This window comes from Dermacentor albipictus, chromosome 9, assembly GCF_038994185.2.
Source record: "Dermacentor albipictus isolate Rhodes 1998 colony chromosome 9, USDA_Dalb.pri_finalv2, whole genome shotgun sequence".
In the NCBI taxonomy this organism is placed as follows: domain Eukaryota; kingdom Metazoa; phylum Arthropoda; class Arachnida; order Ixodida; family Ixodidae; genus Dermacentor; species Dermacentor albipictus.
In genome coordinates, this window is record NC_091829.1 from 114,273,194 (window position 1) to 114,293,650 (window position 20,457).

Consider the following 20,457-nt stretch of genomic DNA (forward strand, 5'->3'; position numbering starts at 1 on the left):
CGCAGTACTTCGAAAATAAAGTTAAATGAAATGCTACCTAATAGCAGTAGACTGTTGCGGACGATATTCTGTATCTGCTGTAACCAGACATGCACGTAAGGGACTACATGTGCGAAATTCCATGCATGATGGCTTCTGACTGCAAATTGCATGGGTTTTGCATAGGTAAGCGTTGAACACTTCGATTTATATTGTGTCCGTGCTGAAGCTTGCACGGCTGCCAAACTGGGAGTGAGTCTTGTGACTGTATATTTGTAATGCGAAACCATTATAAGCCGCATTACGCTAAAATCCGGCGGCGTTACGAAAAGATGGTACCAAAAATGGTCGATGGTGTAAGCAGTAAAAACACACCAAAAGTGCTCGGATTGACGTTACATTACTGAGGTAGGTTCTTGTAAACAAAGTAAAGAAATGAGTTTGAAGATAAAAATTGGTGTATTTTGGTCTTGGTGGGAATCGAACCCGGGACTCCCGGGTGCGACACAAGCTCGCCTCCCCGACTCCGTGGCGGCACTCCATTTCTCGCTGACTGAAGGTGTGGCCTAGTGCGTGCATCATTCGGCGCAGCCAATGAGAAGGAGCTGATGCCACGTGATGAGTGTATTAGATGAACGCATTTATGACGTTCCGAGGTCTACAAACAGTATAATGCTTTCCCAATGCCACACGCCAGGAGTCTTCAGTGTCGCTGCCGATTTTTTTTTTTTGCGAATTGGTATGACTAAGGAATCTGCAGAGACTTTTGAAACATTTAAATGGTAAGTCAGATTTGAAATACGCAATTTCCAAATAAGGTTAAATTCAAAATGGCATCTGTGAGAAAGTGCAAAAACTACCAAATGAAATCAGGTAACAGCGCGATAAGGTGAGGGAAGCACGGAATGCGAACGAGTAGCTACGAATGAAAAAAAGGAACTCTGTTAAAATACCGAAGACATAGAATGTATGCAAGGTCAAATAACGTAGAAATAAAGGGTGTTGCTAACGCAGGTGGCAAAATTAAAATTGTGCAGGACATTTGTGGTGGTGTCACTGAAAAAACAATCAGAATGATCGGCCATCAGCGACGAGCTTGGGCGTCGGAAATCTAGGGCTGGTTCTTCTCAATGAGAGCCTTAGAATACCTGTGAACTAACTTCTTGGTTCCGCAATATGAAAGAGAATAGAAGCGAAATGGATATTTCTGTGGCTGAATATAGAGACAATCTTCGTCCGCAAGCCAGAGCCTTGTGGGACAATAAATATCAATGACTGGACTAACCTTGGTAAAATGACCTACGAGATATTTAACCCGAAAGAAATCACCAATTTTCATAGTTGCGGGAAATAACTGTCGCTATTAGAATGCACATGTATTTACTTAGGCTTTTCTTGCCAGGAATAAGCATTTTGGTGAATTGTACCAGAATGTTCGCTGTTTCAGAAAAAAACTTTTAGGCATGCTTTCTCCTATGCTGGCTCTAATTTTCATGTGGTATTATCCTGAGAGAAATGGGTAACCTTGAATGATGTTCTCCCACGATCGGAAGGTTACAGATATTATCGGTTACACACGTAAATTACGGTACCTCCACCACACTTCTCGGTGCATTACAAAAATAGAGTGCCTATGCTTCATATTCTTTCTTTATTAAGGGAAAATTTGGCAGAATTTTGCAATTTATTCATAAATTTGTTTACTGCACAACGCTCAGTGTAAGTCAATCAGATCTGCAGTAACGGGAGACAGTTAACTACTTACTTTATTGAGGAGACAAGCTGTAACACACGAGTCAGTTTTAAGAATCAGAATTTAGCGTGAACTACAGTAGAACGCCCCTGGATCGTGCCATGCAGCAGCCTCACGAATTTGCATTACACGATAAGCAAACCCGAGTGCTCAGCTTTTGTTTTCTCATCCGAGCGCTCCACCAGATGTTCCGAATTACAAATCAAATTATGGGGTTTTACTTACCCCAACCACGATCTGATAATGAGGCAGGCTGTAGTGGGGGACACCCAAAATTTGGACCACCTAGAGTTCTCCAAAGGACACCTAAATCAAAGCGCATTGGTGTTTTCGCATTTCGCCCCCATTGAAATGCTGCTGCCGTGGCAGGGATTTCATCATGCAACCTCGCGCTTATCAGCCCAACACCGAAGCGACTAAGCAACCACGGCGGCTCCACCAGATGTTCGCTGATGAATTGAGCAGCAGCAGCAGCAAACGACTTTAATGGGGTCCTGAGGAGCTAAGCGGGGGCCTGCAGGTCGCTACCCAGCCGCTGGCTAGTCCCAAGTCGGAACAGAGAGGCCATGCCTCTCCGCTCGTTCACGGGCCCTCTGGATAGCCAGGAGCTGGACGTCCCCTCTCGGGTCTGTGATGGCCTTCGTCCAGTCTTCTTCTGTATTAAAATCCTGTAACACAGGACACTGCCAGAGCATGTGATTTAATGAGCTACATTCAGTGCCGCAATCTGGGCAGAGTGGATCGATGTCCGGGCGGAGCTTGTTCAAAAAGCCCCTAGAGGGGTAGGACCCCGTCTGGAGCATGCGAAGCGTGCTAGCTTGTGGCCTGTTAAGCTCATGATGGGGGAAAGGAAAACTCTGCCTATTCCCTCTGTAATGAGAGGTGATTTCATTAAAGGTAACCAGTGGATCACTGTGGACGAGCTCTTCCGAACTCACGCGAGACACCATCCCGTCGCGGCATACGAAACTTCGCGCACGGTCGTGGGCTATCTCATTGGGGTTCAGGTGACCCGGTAATACGTCCGGTCCCATGTGAGCTGGGAACCGGACTATGTGGTGAACAACGTCAGAGGGGTGTTTGCCGTTTAGAATCCTGGCTGCTTCTTTGGCTATCAATCCCGATGCGAACGCTCTCACGGCTGCTCGGGAGTCCGTGTACACCGTAGTGCGTTTTGAGTCCAGTAATCCGAGAGCTATGGCAGCCTGTTCCGCCACATCGACCGAGGAGGTTTTCAGCGAGGCTGCCGAGAGGAGTTCTCCCCTGTCATTGACTATGGCTACGGAAAACTTGTTGGCACTGGCGTGTCGCGCCGCGTCAACAAAGGTCTCCGTTCCGGATATGTTCTTTAAGAAAGTTCTAGCCCTCGCTAACCTTCGACCTTTATTGTGTTGGGGGTGGACATTTCTTGGAAAAGGGTCTACAATAAAGGAGTTCCTTGTCTGAACATCAAGTTGCGTGATATTTTCCTGATTGAAGCTAGGACGGAGGCCTGCCGCATCCAGAAGTCTTCTGCCTGCTTTGGAGTTTGATAATCTAATAATTTGTGCTGATCTTTGTGCTTCTATTAATTCCGAAGTTGTGTTGTGTACTCCGAATGTCATGAGTTTCTCTGTGCTAGCCGTAATTGGCACGCCGATCACCTTTTTGATACTTTTGCGCATAAGCGTGTCTAATTTATCCATTTCTGTTTTCGTCCACTTGAGGACTGTGACTATGTAAATGACATGGCTGATGAGGAAAGCATGGTGAGCCCTAAGGAGTATATCCTCGCCTATGCCACCTTTCTTGTTGGACACTCTCATGATTAATCTAATAATGTTTTCAGTATTCGTGGTGAGTTGGACTATAGTCTTAGCGTTGCATCCCTTTCAGTTTATTGAAAGCCCTAGTATTTTGATAGAGTATACTCTCGGGATGGTGCGCCCATCTCTGGTACGGACGCTAATTGGCGCCTGATCGAGTGGGGTGAGTCCCCTAGCACCTCGCCTAGCCTGTCTGTACAGCAGGAGTTCCGACTTTCCAGGCGAGAGTGCCAGTCCTGTACCTTTCAAGGAAGACTCTGTAACATCCAGAGCCTCCTGTAGAGCTTGTTCGACCGTAGCCTCCGATCCTCCAGGACACCAGATTGTAATATCGTCAGCATATAATGCATGACCTACGTAAGGAATTGCTGCAAGGCTTTCCGACAACTTGCGCATTGCTATATTAAACAGAAGAGATGAGATAACTGCCCCTTGGGGAGTACCCCTTTTTCCGAGTGTGAAGTATTCCGAGACTGATTGCCTCAACTTTATGGCCGTCGTCCTGCTCTCGAGGAAGGATGCAACGAAGGAGAAAAATTTAACTCCTACATTCAAGGCCGATATCTCCTGAAGGATATAGTCATGTGCAATTGTATCGAATGCCTTGGATAGATCCAGTGCGAGGACGCCTTTTACATCTTTGCTTTGAGAGTGGATTATCTGTGTTTTGAGCAGGAGCATGACATCCTGCGTTGAAAGCAAGGACCTGAAACCAACCATATTGTACGGGAATAGTTCGTTGCGCTCAATATGTCTCGATATCCTGTTATGCACTGCATGTTCCGCTACTTTGCTAATGCAAGAAGTAAGGGAGATAGGACGGAGGTTCTCCAAGCTGGGTGATTTACCTGGCTTGGGGATTAAGGCCACTGTGGCCTTCTTCCAACTCTCCGGTACAACGCCTTCCTCCCATACCTCATTTATCTCCTTCACTAAAGCTTGAATTGCTTTGTCGTCCAAATTTCTTAAGAGCCGGTTTGTAACTCCGTCGGGGCCTGGGGCAGACCTTCCGTTTAAATTGTGCAGCACTTCCCTGATCTCAGCTTCCGAGAATGGGACGTCCAGCTCTCGGGCAGGCGCGCCCTCATACTGAGGGAGGGGAGAACCTGGGCTTTGGCCAATGGGAAGGTATTTGTTCGCTAGTTTCCAAAATATGGAGGCCTCTGAGATGCCTTCCAGTTTTTCCTTAATAATTAATCGGTCTATGACTAGTCTCTGATTACAATTGGATTGTCCATCGTCTAAGAGATGTTTAAAGACGGTCCATTTGCCTCCTTTGAGCATTTTTCCATCCACTGCCGAGCAGGCGTCTCTCCATTGCTGTTTATTAAGTTCTGAGCAGTGCTCCTCAATGAGTTTATTGAGCTCCGCGATCTTTTTCCGTAGCCTGCGATTGAGTCTTGGTGTCTTCCATCTCTCGAGGAGAGAGCGCTTGGCTTCCAGGAGATGCGCTAACCTTGCGTCCATCCCTGGGGCATCAGCCACGTGGTCCTGCCAGCCGCTGCGCGTGTGGTGCGCGCCTGCGGCGCCGCCGTCTTTGGCGCACGATGTATGGCACCTGGAGCCTTCCAGTTTTTCCTTATTAATTAATCGGTCTATGACTAGTTTCTGATTACAATTGGATTGTCCATCGTCTAAGAGATGTTTGAAGACGGTCCATTTGCCTCCTTTGAGCATTTTTCCATCCACTGCCGAGCAGGCGTCTCTCCATTGCTGTTTATTAAGTTCTGAGCAGTGCTCCTCAATGAGTTTATTGAGCTCCGCGATCTTTTTCCGTAGCCTGCGATTGAGTCTTGGTGTCTTCCATCTCTCGAGGAGAGAGCGCTTGGCTTCCAGGAGATGCGCTAACCTTGCGTCCATCCCTGGGGCATCAGCCACGTGGTCCTGCCAGCCGCTGCGCGTGTTGTGCGCGCCTGCGGCGCCGCCGTCTTTGGCGCACGATGTATGGCACCTGGAGCCTTCCAGTTTTTCCTTATTAATTAATCGGTCTATGACTAGTTTCTGATTACAATTGGATTGTCCATCGTCTAAGAGATGTTTGAAGACGGTCCATTTGCCTCCTTTGAGCATTTTTCCATCCGCTGCCGAGCAGGCGTCTCCCCATTGCTGTTTATTAAGTTCTGAGCTGTGCTCCTCAATGAGTTTATTGAGCTCCGCGATCTTTTTCCGTAGCCTGCGATTGAGTCTTGGTGTCTTCCATCTCTCGAGGAGAGAGCGCTTGGCTTCCAGGAGATGCGCTAACCTTGCGTCCATCCCTGGGGCATCAAAATCCGTAACTATTTCCTTGGTGGCCTTCTCGGCATCCATTTGTATCTGTACAAGCAGTTCACTGAACATGTCGTATACTGCCTCATCTTCACCTCTTATTTTCCTAAAGAGGTCCCAGTCTGTGTATTTATAGGTTTTGGGAGGAGCTACTATTATTTCCATCCTGAGTTCTATTATGTAGTGGTCGCTCCCCTAGTTCTCCTGTAAGTTTGACCACGTGGCCACAGCATTTCTAGTGAAGCTGAGATCAGGGATCGTGTCTCTGGCGACCGAGTTTCCCAGCTTCGTGGGGAAACGTGGGTCCGAGACCAGTGTCAGGTTTAGGTCTGTACTCGCTGCAACTGGGTTGGCCCCTTTCTTTGTTCGTGTTACATAACCCCAAGACGGGTGGGGAGCGTTGAAATCTCCTGCGACTATTAAGGGCTGCGATTTCGCAGTGGTTGCAACCCTATTTAGTAGTGAGCGGAGATTATGCTTATGAGCGGAAGGAGAGCTGTACAGGTTGAGAATGAAAATGTTTCGTCGAATTTTTCCGTGGGGGATGATTTCAATTAACTGTGCCTCGAGACCGGATTTCTTATCCGAGTTACAAATTTTGACTTCATGTTCCTGAAAAGAGGTGTCTTTCCTGACGAATGTGGCGATACCTCTGCCATTTTCTCCTTTTTGACTAACCGAACGGTAGCCCGATAAATTTACCTTCTCACTAAGTGTTTCTTGCAAGAGCAGGACGTGCGGCATTATCGCTTGTGCTTTGATGAGCTGCAATACAGCAGCCTTGCGCCTTTAGAAGCTGGCGCAATTCCACTGCCAGATAATTAGGTTTCCGGTTTGTCCCGCCATTTTGATTTCTATTGAGCTAGCAGAGCCTGCAGGGGACTCGTGTTATTGGGATCCTGCTGTACTTTGTTAGCTTTTGCAGTGGTGCCAGTGGAGATGCTTTTGACTTTGCTAGCGTCTATCATTTTCATTTTAGACTCGAGGATGCCAACTCTACGTGTTAGGTGGGAGATGTTACTGTCCATATGCTCGACAGTGCTAGATTGAATAGCTAAGGCCTCTCTCATCTGCGTGAGCGATTCCTCAATTACCTTCAAAGACGCGAGTACGTTTGGTTCTGGCTTAGGGTCCTGCGCGGGGGACTCGTCAGTTTGCATTGGCTCGCTTTCCGTGGTCGCGGGGGGGGGGGGGGGGGAATAGCTTTGCGCTTATTCGACCCTTCTGCTTGAACTGGGATGGGTAATGCTACTTCGCGGGGTTCACGCGAGTTACGGAAGAGCTCGAGCTCAGCCCTCAGCGTTCGTAGTGCCTCTTTTAGCTCTGCATCTTCCTTCTTAAGCATTAAAATCTCAAATTGCTCTCTTTTATGCTCCGGCGAGATGCCTTGTGTTACCTTTTTGCCGCTTGAGATGCTCATCGTGGCCTTGTCTGCCCAGGACACTGGTTCCTGGATTCGGACCCTGGAACCCGATCGTCCTCTCGAAAGGGAGCGTCTGCTGCTATTGTCGCGCCCTCTGGAGGGAGAGCGCGATCTGCTGGATCGCCCTCTGGATCGGGAGCGGGAGCGTCCTCTCGATGCCGATATATTGCGGGGGGGGGGGAGTAGAAGGGTTTCTCTCCCGCCATTGCTTCTCCCCCGCTAGCTGTGTCGAAGCCACGTGGTCCTGCCAGCCGCTGCGCGTGTTGTGCGCGCCTGCGGCGCCGCCGTCTTTGGCGCACGATGTATGGCACCTGGAAGCGCTGTTCGCACTTGCGGTCTGCCGTTTGGTGTGCCCCACCACAGATGGCGCAGTTGGGATCACATTGATGATCCTCTGATGGTGTGAGCATGCCACATCCGCGGCATTTTTTCTGGTCTTCGCCCTTCGGGCAAACGTCGGACCTGTGGCCCAGTTCTCCACACGCATAACAAACGTCTACTTGTCTTCGATACAAGGAACAAGGGTAGCGAATACCTTCACATACGACGTTTAGGGGGACCTTGTGTGCGTCGAACAACACGATCACTGTTGTTGTCTTTCTGATTCTTCGAACCCCCAGAGCGCCGGGGTTTCTCCGGTTGACGATCATCTTCGTCAGGTCTGCGTCACGGATGTCCACGTTGATTCCGCGGATCACTCCTTAACATGTGTCGTCCGACGCAGCCACGTAGGCCGCCACTTCTATGACGACACTTGCCATACAAATCTGCTGAACCTTGGCGTAGGCGCGCGCGTTCGCCTCGAACGGCGTGGCAACCACGAGAATGTTCTGGAAGGGGTTTGTGCACAACGTGTCGTCGAACACCTGCTCCGCTGCTAGAGAAGCCGCCTTGGCGAGAGCACGCTGGAAAATAATAAGGTCCGTCTTCTTAACATCCAGCCCTCCACGAGCCCTTATAATGGTTCTGATATTTCTCAATAGATCCATCAACTAAGGGACATTACGTGGGAAATGACATACACATGATTTCGGAAGCGTTTATTTGTCTCATCCGGGAACGTGTTCTCCAAGTCCCAGGTACAATGAAGCGGTGCGCATTTGAGGATATAGTTGCTGAGCAACCGCGATATTCTGCGCACGACCTCTGTACATAACAATACCGCCCTACTACCCCTCCCCTTCCCGTCATCTCCAGCGCACACAAAAAGCGAACTGGAAAATCGCCGCCGTTTCCACTTTCTCCTCCTCGAGCATGTTTTCCGAGTCGATTCTGATGTCTTCACCACAAAGTAGAGGGATCATGACGAACGAAATTATTTAAAAGCTATTGTTACCGCAGATCAGCAACGCATGAAGGGCTGCAGAGGACATACTTGCTCGTTTTTTTGCCGTATCTCTACGACGTTAAAATATTCAGAAAATAAAGTAACGAACAAGTAATGAATCCCTTTTCAGTAAGTTATCATTTCCTTTCGTGCCGCAGTAATTGGTAACTGTTATCAATTACGTTTTCGAATGAAAAATAAAGTTTGTCAACAGGGATAAAGTGCCTCAGAAAGGTTGGCCAAAGCTTCGATAGGAGGGCCTATCTTCGTCAAATGCGGCCTCGTCATCCTCGGCATGTTAGTTTTTAAGTGTTAGTGCAGTGACGTCAAGTGCAGTTGTTGTCGGTGGTGGTTGGTTATGAATGGAGAGACTTCAGAAGTAATGAGCACTATCGCTTGACGTCTGTAATCGTCGTTGCCAAGACGAGGGGCCAAGAGCGGGAGAGTGGGAAGGCGAGAAAAAAAAGGAGAAAGAACAAGAAAAAAAAGAAGGGGGCATCGGAGGGCGTTGTGGAAATGACAGGTTAGGGAGCATTCATGGGTGTCGTTGGCTGCATGTTTTTTGTGGCATTAGAAGAGCCGGTCAGTGGATGAGTAACACAAAACATCCCCCTGCCCCCCCCCCCCCCCCCCAAAAAAAAAATACCATGAGTTGAAATAGTGACTTCAGCAGCGTAGCAGCAATGCGTCTAGCAATTTTGAAGTAGTTAAGATGGGGACATTGAGTCTGCGGTGCAATGTAACTGGAAGGCAGCGGCATGGTCTTTCAAGGGACGTTAGCCCCGGAAGCTCAACGTAGGTGTCGTTGCGGCGGTATACAGAAATGGCGATACCCTGTGTGACTGACACGCCAAAAAAGGTATACTGACGTCTGGGACTTCGGAATGGGCTGGGTGAAGGTACTTGAAAAACATATAATAAAAAACACACAAAAATGAGGAAAGAGAGGGGAACCTAAACCGGAACCACAAATATGAAGGTGACATGCGCAGAAGCGGGCGGGGGCAGGTGTACATGGAAAAAAGGCGGTTGCACGGTTGATATCAACGTAAAAAACATGAAAGCCTGTGCAAAATAGAGTAGCAGACAGGATAATGTTTTCGAAATGGAGGAAGAGGTGAGGTTAAGAATTAAGGGTAGCTGGTGGCGTAATGTGTTTTAACGCGACAGCGTTAAGGAGCTCGTGTCGAAGAAAAGCCGGTGTCGTCGGCGTCGGCGGTGTGCGTCACTGGAACTCTCGTGTTGAGGTGACGCGGCTCCTTTTTCTGCTCTCAGTGCGATTCCTAGGTGCAGCGTCCGCTGCGGGACGCCTCTGACGTGAGCGCTGCGCCGTAGCGTGTCTGGTGGGAAAGTGTCCGCTGCGATGTGTGCCATGCTGCTGGCGAGGAGCCATGCATCTGCGGGGTGCTCCCAAGCGAGATAGAGGACGATCCCATCGAGGCGCTGTTGCTGAAGTCACTCTTTCAACTCATGGTTCTTCTTTTTTTTTGGGGGGGGGGGGGGGGCAGGGGGGTGTTTTGTGTTAGTCTTCCAGTGACCGGCTACTCTAATGCCACAAAATCATGCCGCCAACGACATCCATGAATGCTCCCTAACCTCTCATTTCCCAAACGCCCTCCCACGCCCCCTTCTTTTATGCGAATCATAGTAGCCGCACAACCACGCTCTTCCTTGCTGCGCCGCGCACGGCCACGTAGCTACCATATGACGTTATAACAGCTGCAAAGCGGACGCTTAAGCTTCACCTTCAAGAGTGGAACGCGACAGCGTTCTCGTCGACCCGCCAAGGGGTGTAAGACAGTGGTCTACGGCACAGCGACTACGCGCCCCGCATCGGACGCGGTGAGCGTCGAGCAACGCAGCGTTCGGCGCTACAACGAAATGTGCGCCTGAGCAAGCGACGCACGCCTGAGCCGACGCCGCCGACACCGGCTGTTCTGCGACACGAGCTCCTTAACGCTATCGCGTTAAAATAAAGGCTAGTATGCTTCGCATCCTGGGCTTAACCTCAGCTAAGCCACAGCCATTTTTTTTTCTTGTCTATCTCCTTTTTTCCTCTTGGTGTCACCCCCCCCCACGTTTTTTTTCTCTCCTTTGTTTGCTTTTCCTTTCTCCTCGCCTTCCCACTCTCCCGTTCTTGTCTCGTCGCCCTGGGAACGACGCTCACAGACTTCAGGCGACAGCGGTCATTACCTCTGAAGTCTCTCCCTTTATAAGCAACCGCCACCGACAACTGCACTTGACGTCACTGCACTAACCCTTTAAAGCTAGCATGCCGAGGATGACGAGGTCGCCTTTGACGAAGATAGATCCTCCTATCGAAACGTTGGGCAGCATTTCTGAGGCACGTTATCCCTGTTTACAAACTTTATACCACAGGGTGCTTTTCCATCTGTCAGCCCCTTTCTTGATTTTGGATTTCCTAATGCAGTAATCCTAATACCTTGTCTTGTAGCGTTTAGTGGATCGAGGTGGAAAGCTGCGCATATTTCGGAATGGTGACTGCGAGGTGCTGTTAATAACCGCTGGCGCCCATCGGTGAAACAGGTTGTCGCGGAAGGAGAAAGTGATGAGCATGACGATGCAGCGTGCGAGTGTTTGGTGGTGCTGATGAACAAGAAATGATGTCTATAAGAAAGGTAACTCAATGGCCCTTGCGCTGCTCAGGTGCGATGGTAAAAAGGTCGAGCGAAGAAATAGTAACGTGGGATAGTGAGCAGCAGGCATTGTCGTCAGGCAAGGGAGAGCGCGAGAGGGCATCGGCGTACGAATGCTGGAGTGGGCTGCAGTATGTCACGCGGATATCGCGGTGCTGCAGGCGAAGTTCCCATCGGGCAAGAAGGCCTGAGGGATCTTTTAAGGGCGACATCCAACATAGTGCATGGGGGTTCGTGACAGACATGTCTTCCATTTTAACCCCGCAAGACACTGTTCATCATCGTTTTAATTGTTGCTGGGCCATTCATTAGGCCGAATGGCCTAATATTGAATTCGCACAGCCGATCGGGAGTTACGAAGGCAGTTTTTGGGCGATTGAATGCTGCCATAAAGATATATAGGAACATATAGGGAAAAGGTGGGCAGAAGTAATAAGTATAGCTAAGTGCTCCTGTGGAGCACTTCGCTAACCTTTGGGTGGATGTCTTGTTTTCCCTCTATTAATTAAACTGGAAGTTGTCAGCAGCGGCAGGGCAGAAGATGGAGGATACGTCGAATGCCTGAATTGTGCGTGTACACTCTCCCCTGAATATGGACGGGAGAACTGCCAACGGATTCCTAACAAACAAGGCTGTAGTGCCTCTGGGCATGTCGATAGCGTCAAATGACAACGCAAGATTGATGCGGTGTTGAATGGCCTCGGCGGGTGTAAATAGCACTATGGAATCACCAACACCGGCCCAGGACACGGGGACGAGGGCTTTACTACTGGGTGGTATGTTCCAATTGTCTGCGACAAACAACCTAGCCAACGTATACTCAGACGGCGCAGAACACAACGTACAGAATGCCATCTCGGCACGAGCACAGTCAATAACAGCGTGAGGGTGACAGAGAAAATGCCAACCGAGGATGACATCATGCGAACAGGCCGATAGCACAAGAAACTTAATCGGATAAGTGGCGTGTTAACGGCACGCTTTGCAGGCGGCTCACGACCGAAGAGGGTGTGCGCTGGCAGTACGTACGAAGGAACGATCCCTTTGTCGCCCTAGTAACATTCCTAAGCAAGCGGCAATGTTTTCTATCTGTAATTGAAACGGCTGCAGCTGTGTTTAGAAGCGCAATGGTATGAAATCCATCTGCAACAACTTCGATCCGGTTTGCAGGAGAAATGTGAGGAATTGAATTTTTCAACGACGACGCAGTCGGTACCTCGGGAACGGCGGCACCTAGTTTTCCGCGTCAGAAGGGCAGGGTCGAATGCGCCTATGTATACTTGAGGGCAGACGTTCGGTCGAAGAGCCGCTGGGCCATTAAAGCGTCTGGATCGTACGTAGCGCAAAGTATCGGTTTGAAAAGGATGGTGGCAGGGACAGAAGCATGCCACATGTGCTGCATAAGCGCAAGAATAACGTATATGACGATTGTCCGCAGCGCGCTTTGGATTTGAAAACGTGGGGACTGATCGGCTTAACCGAACTGCTGGACACCGACCGGGTGCTGACGAGGAAGAATAGGCTGGTTGAAGGGGCGACCCGGCCGTGACAACTTCGGCGTACGGCAAAGGCGCAGACTACAGAGGCGGTGGACGAGCGAAACGCAAAGCGACAGTGATGTCTTTCTGTGTGACTGGGGCCAGATGTGCCTGTGCTGGCTCAGGGCTACTCGATGAAAAGCTGCTGGGAGACCTCCTTAGGCACGATCTACTTGATCTGAAGCAACAGTGAATTATAGTTGCCCACAGTCAAGGCCCCAAGTGAGTCCGCTTCCCGAAGGTGTCGCGTTTGGGCTCGTTGCTTGCGCACTTCGTCGAAACTACGGCACAAGGTCTCAACATCTGTGATGGTTTGTGGGTCTTAGGCTAATAACCTTTGAAACGCGTCATTGGCTATTCATTTGAGGATGTGCTTGATCTTATCCGGCTCGTGTATCGAAGGGGTTAGACCGTTACACGAGCCGATGACGTCCTGAACATAAGTGGGGAAGGTCCCAACGCGTTCCTGTTCCTGTTCTGCGCGTAGCTTGCGTACCACGAGGCAGCTGAATATTTCCGATAAAGTCTTGAACGACGCCCAGTAATTAATCTCCGCTTCGTAATTTTGGAACGAGAGACTGGCGACGCCGGTGAAGTAAAATAATACGTTGGTCAGCCTAGTTGTACCGTCCCATTTGCTGACTGCGCTCACCTTCTGGTAAGTTGCCAACCAGTCTTCGACGTCTTGGTCGTCCATCCCGCTGAATATCGGTGGGTGACGCTGAGGCAGCATGCCGGGAGATACGGTGGCTCGACTCTGCGAGCCTGGTGAAGTGGTTTGTTCCGGCATCCCTGTGGCTGGAGTAAAGGTACGGCTTCGTAATCGCAGGCTGGGAGACTGCGAGATTACCCTGCACCTTTGATCAAATTAGGAGGTTTATTTACAAGCAGGGGCGGTATAACGTAAAACTATTCCAATATGGTTTTATTCCAATCTCCTGACGTCAAGCTTGCGTAACCACCGACGCAAGCATCGGGGGTGACCCGCAGAGTTGTCTGAACAAACCAATAAAGCACTCTCCTCGTTCGTGGGAGGCCACCTTTGTTTGCTTGAAAAGCAAATAACATTGCCTGCACTGAGCGGCTTGTCTTATCTAATTGGCTGACAAGAGGTGAGGAGCACGGTCAGGTGGAGAGCGATTCGATGGCGCCGAGCCACTTTAATGAAAATTGATAACCGGATGAAGACGGTGGTGCCGGCGTCTGCGATTGGTCCGCTTTCGCTTACTTAGCTTGCGGTAGTTAGTAGAAAATTGCAGCGGCATGCAACGGAAATTTAAGAATGACGCTAAAATGAATCCTCAGCAAAGAACAGTTGGTCCAACGAGATCGTAAACATGCCGAATGTGCTCAAAAACGTTACATAGCTGGGCAAGAAGTATTATTATACGCAAATAAACCCATGCTCTGTGGCAGGTCCGAGTAGCTAGTGCCCGAGCGATCGGTGGCACGCATCTTTTATTCCTTTCGGTACAGGGAAGCCTGAGGCTATTCAGAAGAAAATTCCGCTTTGCTCAGCATATTAATGCATCTTTAACGCATACACATCATATTGACGCGGTGAGTTTTGGCGGTTTTGTGACGTTGCGTGAAAGGCAGGTGAAGAGAGTGCATCCCGAAAACTTTTGACCAATGACCAAGGGCTATTGACGAAAAGGCTTCGAATCAGAAATAACTATTTTTATTTTGTTCGGTGAAATCATACATAGTCAGTGTGCACACATCATATCAGATGGGGAGCTCTAGCGGCTTTTGTGACGTCGCGTGACAGACAGGTGAAGTGGGGGTGGTCCAAAAAAGTGTCTGACCAATCGCGGAAGACGTATTGCAGAATTGGAATAGAAAAAGTTTGCAATAGTTTTATGTTATAGCGCCCCAGGCCTACGCAACTGTCTTGGCCGAAGAGTTTCCGTCGCTATATGGCGCTCACCCTAAAATATGTTATCGCGGCGCAAAGGAGAGACGATGACACGTATAACAAAAACAGCTTGTTGTTGTTGTAGCCTGTCACACGGGTGGCTCCTAGACATGATGGGGGATTGGCCAAGAAACGGGTGGATTATTCCAAAATAATTTGGGGCATAAAGTTCCCAATACCTAAGGAAAGAAGAACAGCTAGTTTTCTTAGTTTGTTTTAGCAGTCGATGGATGGATGGATGGAAAAACTTTATTTTCGTCAGAACGCATGTGCGGACCATTCCGTGCTAGATGGCCATCAGCTCATGGCTGACGGTGACTTGGGTGGCCCACTCCACGGCCCTGGTCTGGACGACCGGGTCTTAGCTGGCCAACACGGCCTCCCACTGCTCGAGAGAAGGATCACGCATAATATCCGCTGGTGCCGGTGCTATGCTACAGCTCCATAGTATGTGGTCACAGGTAACCAGTTCCTGGCAACATTTGCGTTCCGGCTGAACGTCTAGGTAGATTTCGTTTAACACGTATGCGTTATAGAAAGATCTCGTCTTCAATCTTCGCCAGACGCTTTCTTGTGCCTTCACCAATTGCTTGTCCGGTGGAATGTAAATTCTCCGCTCAAGCTTGTAATGGTTAGTAATGTCGTGAAAGGACACCAGCCCATCTCTCGTGGACCTCCCCGGAACGTCCGGCTCACCTGCTCGGCTGACGAAACCTCGAGCATTCATGAGAGCCGCCTCGTTCCGAGGGTTCCCAGAGTGTGCCGGTACCCAGACAATTTCCACCTCCATAGTCCCTCGCCCCATGGCCCGATTTAGTAATCCTGCCGCTGTGACAGAGATTCTACCCCTCACCAAATTTTGAATGGCTATTTTAGAGTCGCTGAAAATCAGGTCAGCTTCAGTATTACCTATCGCTAGCGCTATCGCCGTCTCCTGTGCAGTTTCTGAGGAGCGGGATTTGACTGATCCAGAGGTGACTAAGCATCCCCGCCCGTCCACAACCGCAACTGCAAATGCGTTCTTGTTCTTATACTCGGCGTCATCTACGTAGACTGCCCCGTTGCACTTCCCGTACTTAGCATGTAAAGCTCTCGCTCTTGCCTTCCTACGGTTCTCGTGATGTATCGGACGCATATTTTTAAGCAAAGGGTTTATGTACAAGCCCTTGCGCATTTCTCACTTCACCTGAATTTTCATGTCCCCGGCTGGAGGATCAACTCCAGTGCCGATCCTCTCGAATATCCCTCCCTACTCTCTTTTGGAAAGTCTACTGAGTTGCATCGCCAAGTGTGCCTCCCGCAGTTCTTCCAAGGCGTTGTGGAACCCTAATCGCAGCAGCCTTTCGGTAGACGTATTGTTAGGCAACCCAAGGGCCGCCTTATACGCCTGCCTAATCATAGCCTGTGCCTCGCCTTTCTCCGTCGCGTCCATGTTCATGTAAGGCGTCGCATACACTATTCTACTGAGCACAAACGCCTGTACCAGCTTACACAAGTAATTTTCCTTGACCCCTTCCTTACGATTGGCGATTCTCCTGATAAGCCTGACGGCAGTATTGGCCGTATTTTTGAGCCTTTCCACGGCCTCCCTATTCTTCCTATTAGCCTACAGACACAGACCCAGGATCCTGATCGTTCGGACATAAGCGACCGGTGCACCCCGCTCTTTCACCTGCAGCGGTGGTAGCGGCACATAGTGCCTCGCATGTATCCCTTTTGGTTTATGCCTAAGCACAAAAAGCTCGGACTTGGGCTGAGAGCACGAGAGTCCTGCCTCCCCCGCTTGCTCCTCCACAATATCCACTGCCTGTTGTAAAGTTTCTCCCAATTGTGCGTCGCTTCCCCTTGTTACCCATAGAGTAATGTCATCCGCATAAAATGTATGTTTAAGTCCCGATATCATTGCCAGCCTGGGTGGTATCTTGATCAAGGCGAGATTAAACAAGAACGGCGATAAAACCGACCCTTGTGGTGTCCCCCTGCCCCCCAACGGGAAAGGGTCAGATTTCAATTCTCTGACTACAATCTCCGCAGTCCTATCCTCCAGAAATGATCTGATGTATCGGAAGGTTCTACCCCCCGGTCCTATGTCCGATAGGTTCCTTAATATTGCTTCATGGGTGACATTGTCAAAGGCCTTTGTGTGGTCGAGCCCCAAGTTAGCCTTGGTGCCCGTGCCGTATCCAGGATCAACCACGTTCTTTTTGAGTTGTATCATGAGGTCCTGCTTTGATAAATTAGCCCTGAAGCCAACCATCGTTTTAGGTATGAGCTCCTTGTCCTCCACATAACCCTGAAGCCTGTTGAGGACCACATGCTCCATCAATTTGGCCAAGCAGGTCGTCAGCGTGATGGGTCGAAATTCTCAACACAGATCTTCTTCCCTGGTTTAAGAATAAATGTAATCCTAGCACACTTCCACTCTGCCGGCATCTCCCCGGCCACCCAATATTTGTTCATCATGTCCGTGAGCGCCCCAAGTGACTCAACATCCAGGTTCCTCAGCATTTGATTAGTAACCCCGTCCGGATCCGCTGCCGACGTAGTACGAAACCGTCCCATTGCAAACTCCATCTCCGCCACCGTAAACTCCGCCTCTAATTCAAGGTGTTCCTCTTCTGAGTAATCCGGCAAGCAACCGCCCGCCTCGCCGTTTATGTAACGATTTCGGAGTTCTTGAATGAACTGCCCAGTCGTGCCTTGATACTCATGAACTAACCTAGCTATTTGGCCCTTCTGTGCCAATTTGGTTACCACCGGATCTAAAAGGTGCCTAAAAACTGCCATGCTTTTTGCATCCGAATTGCCCATTAATCCTGTCACAAATCTGACCCCATTGTTTGCACTGCAAGTCCAACGTGTAGGTTTCGATTTCTCGTTCTAGCTTGGCCACCTTCCTACGGAGGATCCCATTATGCATTTGTTTCTTCCACCTCCGAAGGAGACTCGCATGCGCTACCCACACGTGTAACAGTCTAGAGTCTGCCGCAAAACCCTCCTCCGCCGTCGGAACCTCTGCTGTGGTACCCTTCACATCCAGCTTGAGTGCCTCAACCCAGGCTCCTAAGTCCTCGATTTCCCCGCTCACTGTGTCTTTCCCGACTTTCCGAAATCTGTCCCAATCCGTCACTCTAGTTCCTTTCACCCTGTCTTTGTGCTTAGCAGCACTAAATACCGTAGAAAGGATATAATGATCACTGCCCAGTGGCTGTCCCGTGTTTACTCACTTTGCATCCCTAATACCTTTAACAAATGTGAGGTCCGGAGAGGTGTCTATACTGACGCTGTTGCCTATCCTCGTATGATCTAGCGGGTTGTTCAAGATTGTCCATTGCAGCTCCTGAGCTACCCGCCAAAGCCTATTTCCCTTTGGAGTGGCTCGAATGTAGCCCCACTCCGGATGAGGCGCGTTGAAATCTCCAACCACGATGAGTTGAGCCCTAGCCACTAGCCATTGCATCTTTATCAAGAGGTCTGGCAAGCCCACCCTTTATCTTTCGGAGAACAATATACATTAAGAACAAGGAGACTCTTATCATCCTTTCTATTGGGCAGAACTTCTAGCAGGACGTAGTCCTTTCTGCTGCTATCTATGGTATGCTGAACCGCCGTTGCGTTGCGATGGACTAGAATGGCTGTGAAGACGCTCGATACACCCCCCGATCGATCTCTGGCGGTGTAAATGCCATAAATCCCGGTAATTTCACCCAGTCACTAGCCTCTTGCAAAGCTATAATGTGAGGCTTACTGTCCAGATTTTGTATGTGCGATTGCAGGTTGCCCCGCTTGCGACGGAAGCCCCTGACGTTCCACTGCCAAATCTCAATTTGCTGGCGAGGGGCCATGATTAGGCACTAGGTTCACTAGGATCGGCGCTTGGCTGACTACGGGAGGCAACCTAGCCTGTAGCGTAGCATTGAGCTGTTGAAACATGCCCATAACCTGTGTTTGGAAAGCCCGCATGCCATTGGTTAAGGCGTCAAAACGCTTCTCAATCTCGTCTAGTTTGGCTTTGATCCTGTCGACCCGAGCTTCCAAACCATCCAGTCTTTCCTCCAGTTTTGCTATTCTGTCCGCAAGGACAGACATTTCCCCCTAAGACTAGTAACTTTAACGTCTGGCTGCGGCGTGTCCGCCATTGTAGTTTCTGCCACTCTTTTTGCATTAGCTCCCTCATCCGCCGATGGCGGCCTCTTAAGCTTCCCCCGATTCTCGACCTCCATAGCTGTGCTCTCGCGAGAAGCAGTCGCCTGTGCTGCTTACAGCGGGTCCTCGACCACCGGCGTCTGTACCCTTTGTCCTTTGTCGATTTTAAGCGCGCGTTCCCTCTCTGCCAACCTGACTTCCATCTTTTTAATCGTCGCAGCTTACTGCTGCACGTGCCTTTGTAGATCCTTCTCTCGAGCAGTCTCACTCTGAGAGGCCACGTAGGGCCAGCTCACCTTTTTTCTTGTGGCACAGGGACTTCTTCCATGACTGGAACCCTGTTCTCATTTGCCACGCTCGGGTCCGGGCAGTGGTGGGAAGGAAGTGGACCGGTCCCTGCTCTTGTTATCGTCTTTCGCACCGATCGATGACCGCTTCCTTGACTTGGAGCGCCGCTCCTCCTTGCCAGTTTGGCCCTTGTCCTCATTGCCCTGCTGCAGGCCCTTGGGCTGCTTACGGGCTAGACGAAACTTGCAGTTCCGGCTCCCCGTGTTGGGCGCCCCGTGGCACACGCTGCAGTCCGGGCTGCAGTTCAGCGGCTCTCCTACCGGTGGCGCAGGATGGTCCTTTCCGCAACAGCGACAGAGATTAGTCTTCGGACGATAACAAACGTGTGCTCGATGTCCCACTCATCTGCAGTTATAGCAGGTCTCGACTAACTCTCTGTATGGAATCACAGCGTACAAACAGTTCCAGTACATAACTTGCCAGGGAACATGCTTCCCCCCGAACGTGATCTGAATCGCCTTCGACTTTCCCAAAGGTGTGGCATCAAAAATTTCTATGCCGTCATTCCTCGTCAAGAATCTCGCCCGAACTTCTGCCAGTGTGCATCCGTTGTAAGCGTTGTAAATGACTCCGCGCACAGAGTTCTCCGGCGCCGCCATGTACGCCGAAATCTCAAGGTCATGACCGCTCAGCTTGAGCGTCTTTACATTCGCATATGCCCTACAGCGATGCATACATGGCGTGCTCACCGTCATCGTACGTACAGTTTCATGCGTACTACGTGCGTCACTTCAGGCCGGTGTTGGCGGCGCCTCGGGCAAAAGAGGGTACCTGGGAGCATCTCGAAGGTGACGTCACTTAGGCGTCGTAGTAGTCGATAGGGACCGAAGTGTCGCTTTATTAGCTTCTAGCCTCTTCGGATGGGCGTCCAAACCTGCGCTCTGTCGCCGGTTTAGTAGGTTACTGGTTTATGGCGAGCATTGTATCGATCTGCGTCGTAGTCCTGCTGTCGACAGATGCGCATGCGTGGGAGCTGTCTAGCTCCCACCCGGGTGCATTGAGTAAACGCATCCGCATCCGTGTCGGAGCCGTCGCATTCGTGTGGGAGCATTGTATCCAAAACCACCCGTACTTCTCGTCCGTGAGCAAGGCTGAATGGAGTCTTGGATGTTGTTTCTTGCTTAGCAGGCTTGAACGGCAAAGTTCTATATAAAGCAAGATCTCATCGCACTTTTTGTGTTCCACATACATGGAACGCATGTGTTGAAGAGTTTTGTTTAGGCGCTCTGTGAGTGCGTTAGTAGGCTGTTGTCGAACATTACCTAAAAGCGCTGCCGTGGATGCGGTTCCTCTTTATG

General features: G+C 50.1%; 1 protein-coding gene across 10 annotated transcripts in view; it reads right to left on the bottom strand.

Annotated features, from left to right (window-relative positions):
* Positions 1–20,457, bottom strand: part of LOC135914605 (uncharacterized) — a 257,330-nt gene that overhangs the window by 11,903 nt on the left and 224,970 nt on the right. Inside the window, exon 9 of one of the 10 annotated variants that reach the window (XM_070525271.1) lies at positions 13,400–13,545. The exons of the other annotated variants lie outside the window; for them this stretch is intronic. Within the exon in view, the coding sequence (XP_070381372.1) occupies positions 13,400–13,545 (146 nt within the window). The remainder of the gene's footprint in view (positions 1–13,399; positions 13,546–20,457) is intronic. 10 annotated transcript variants of the gene reach the window in all.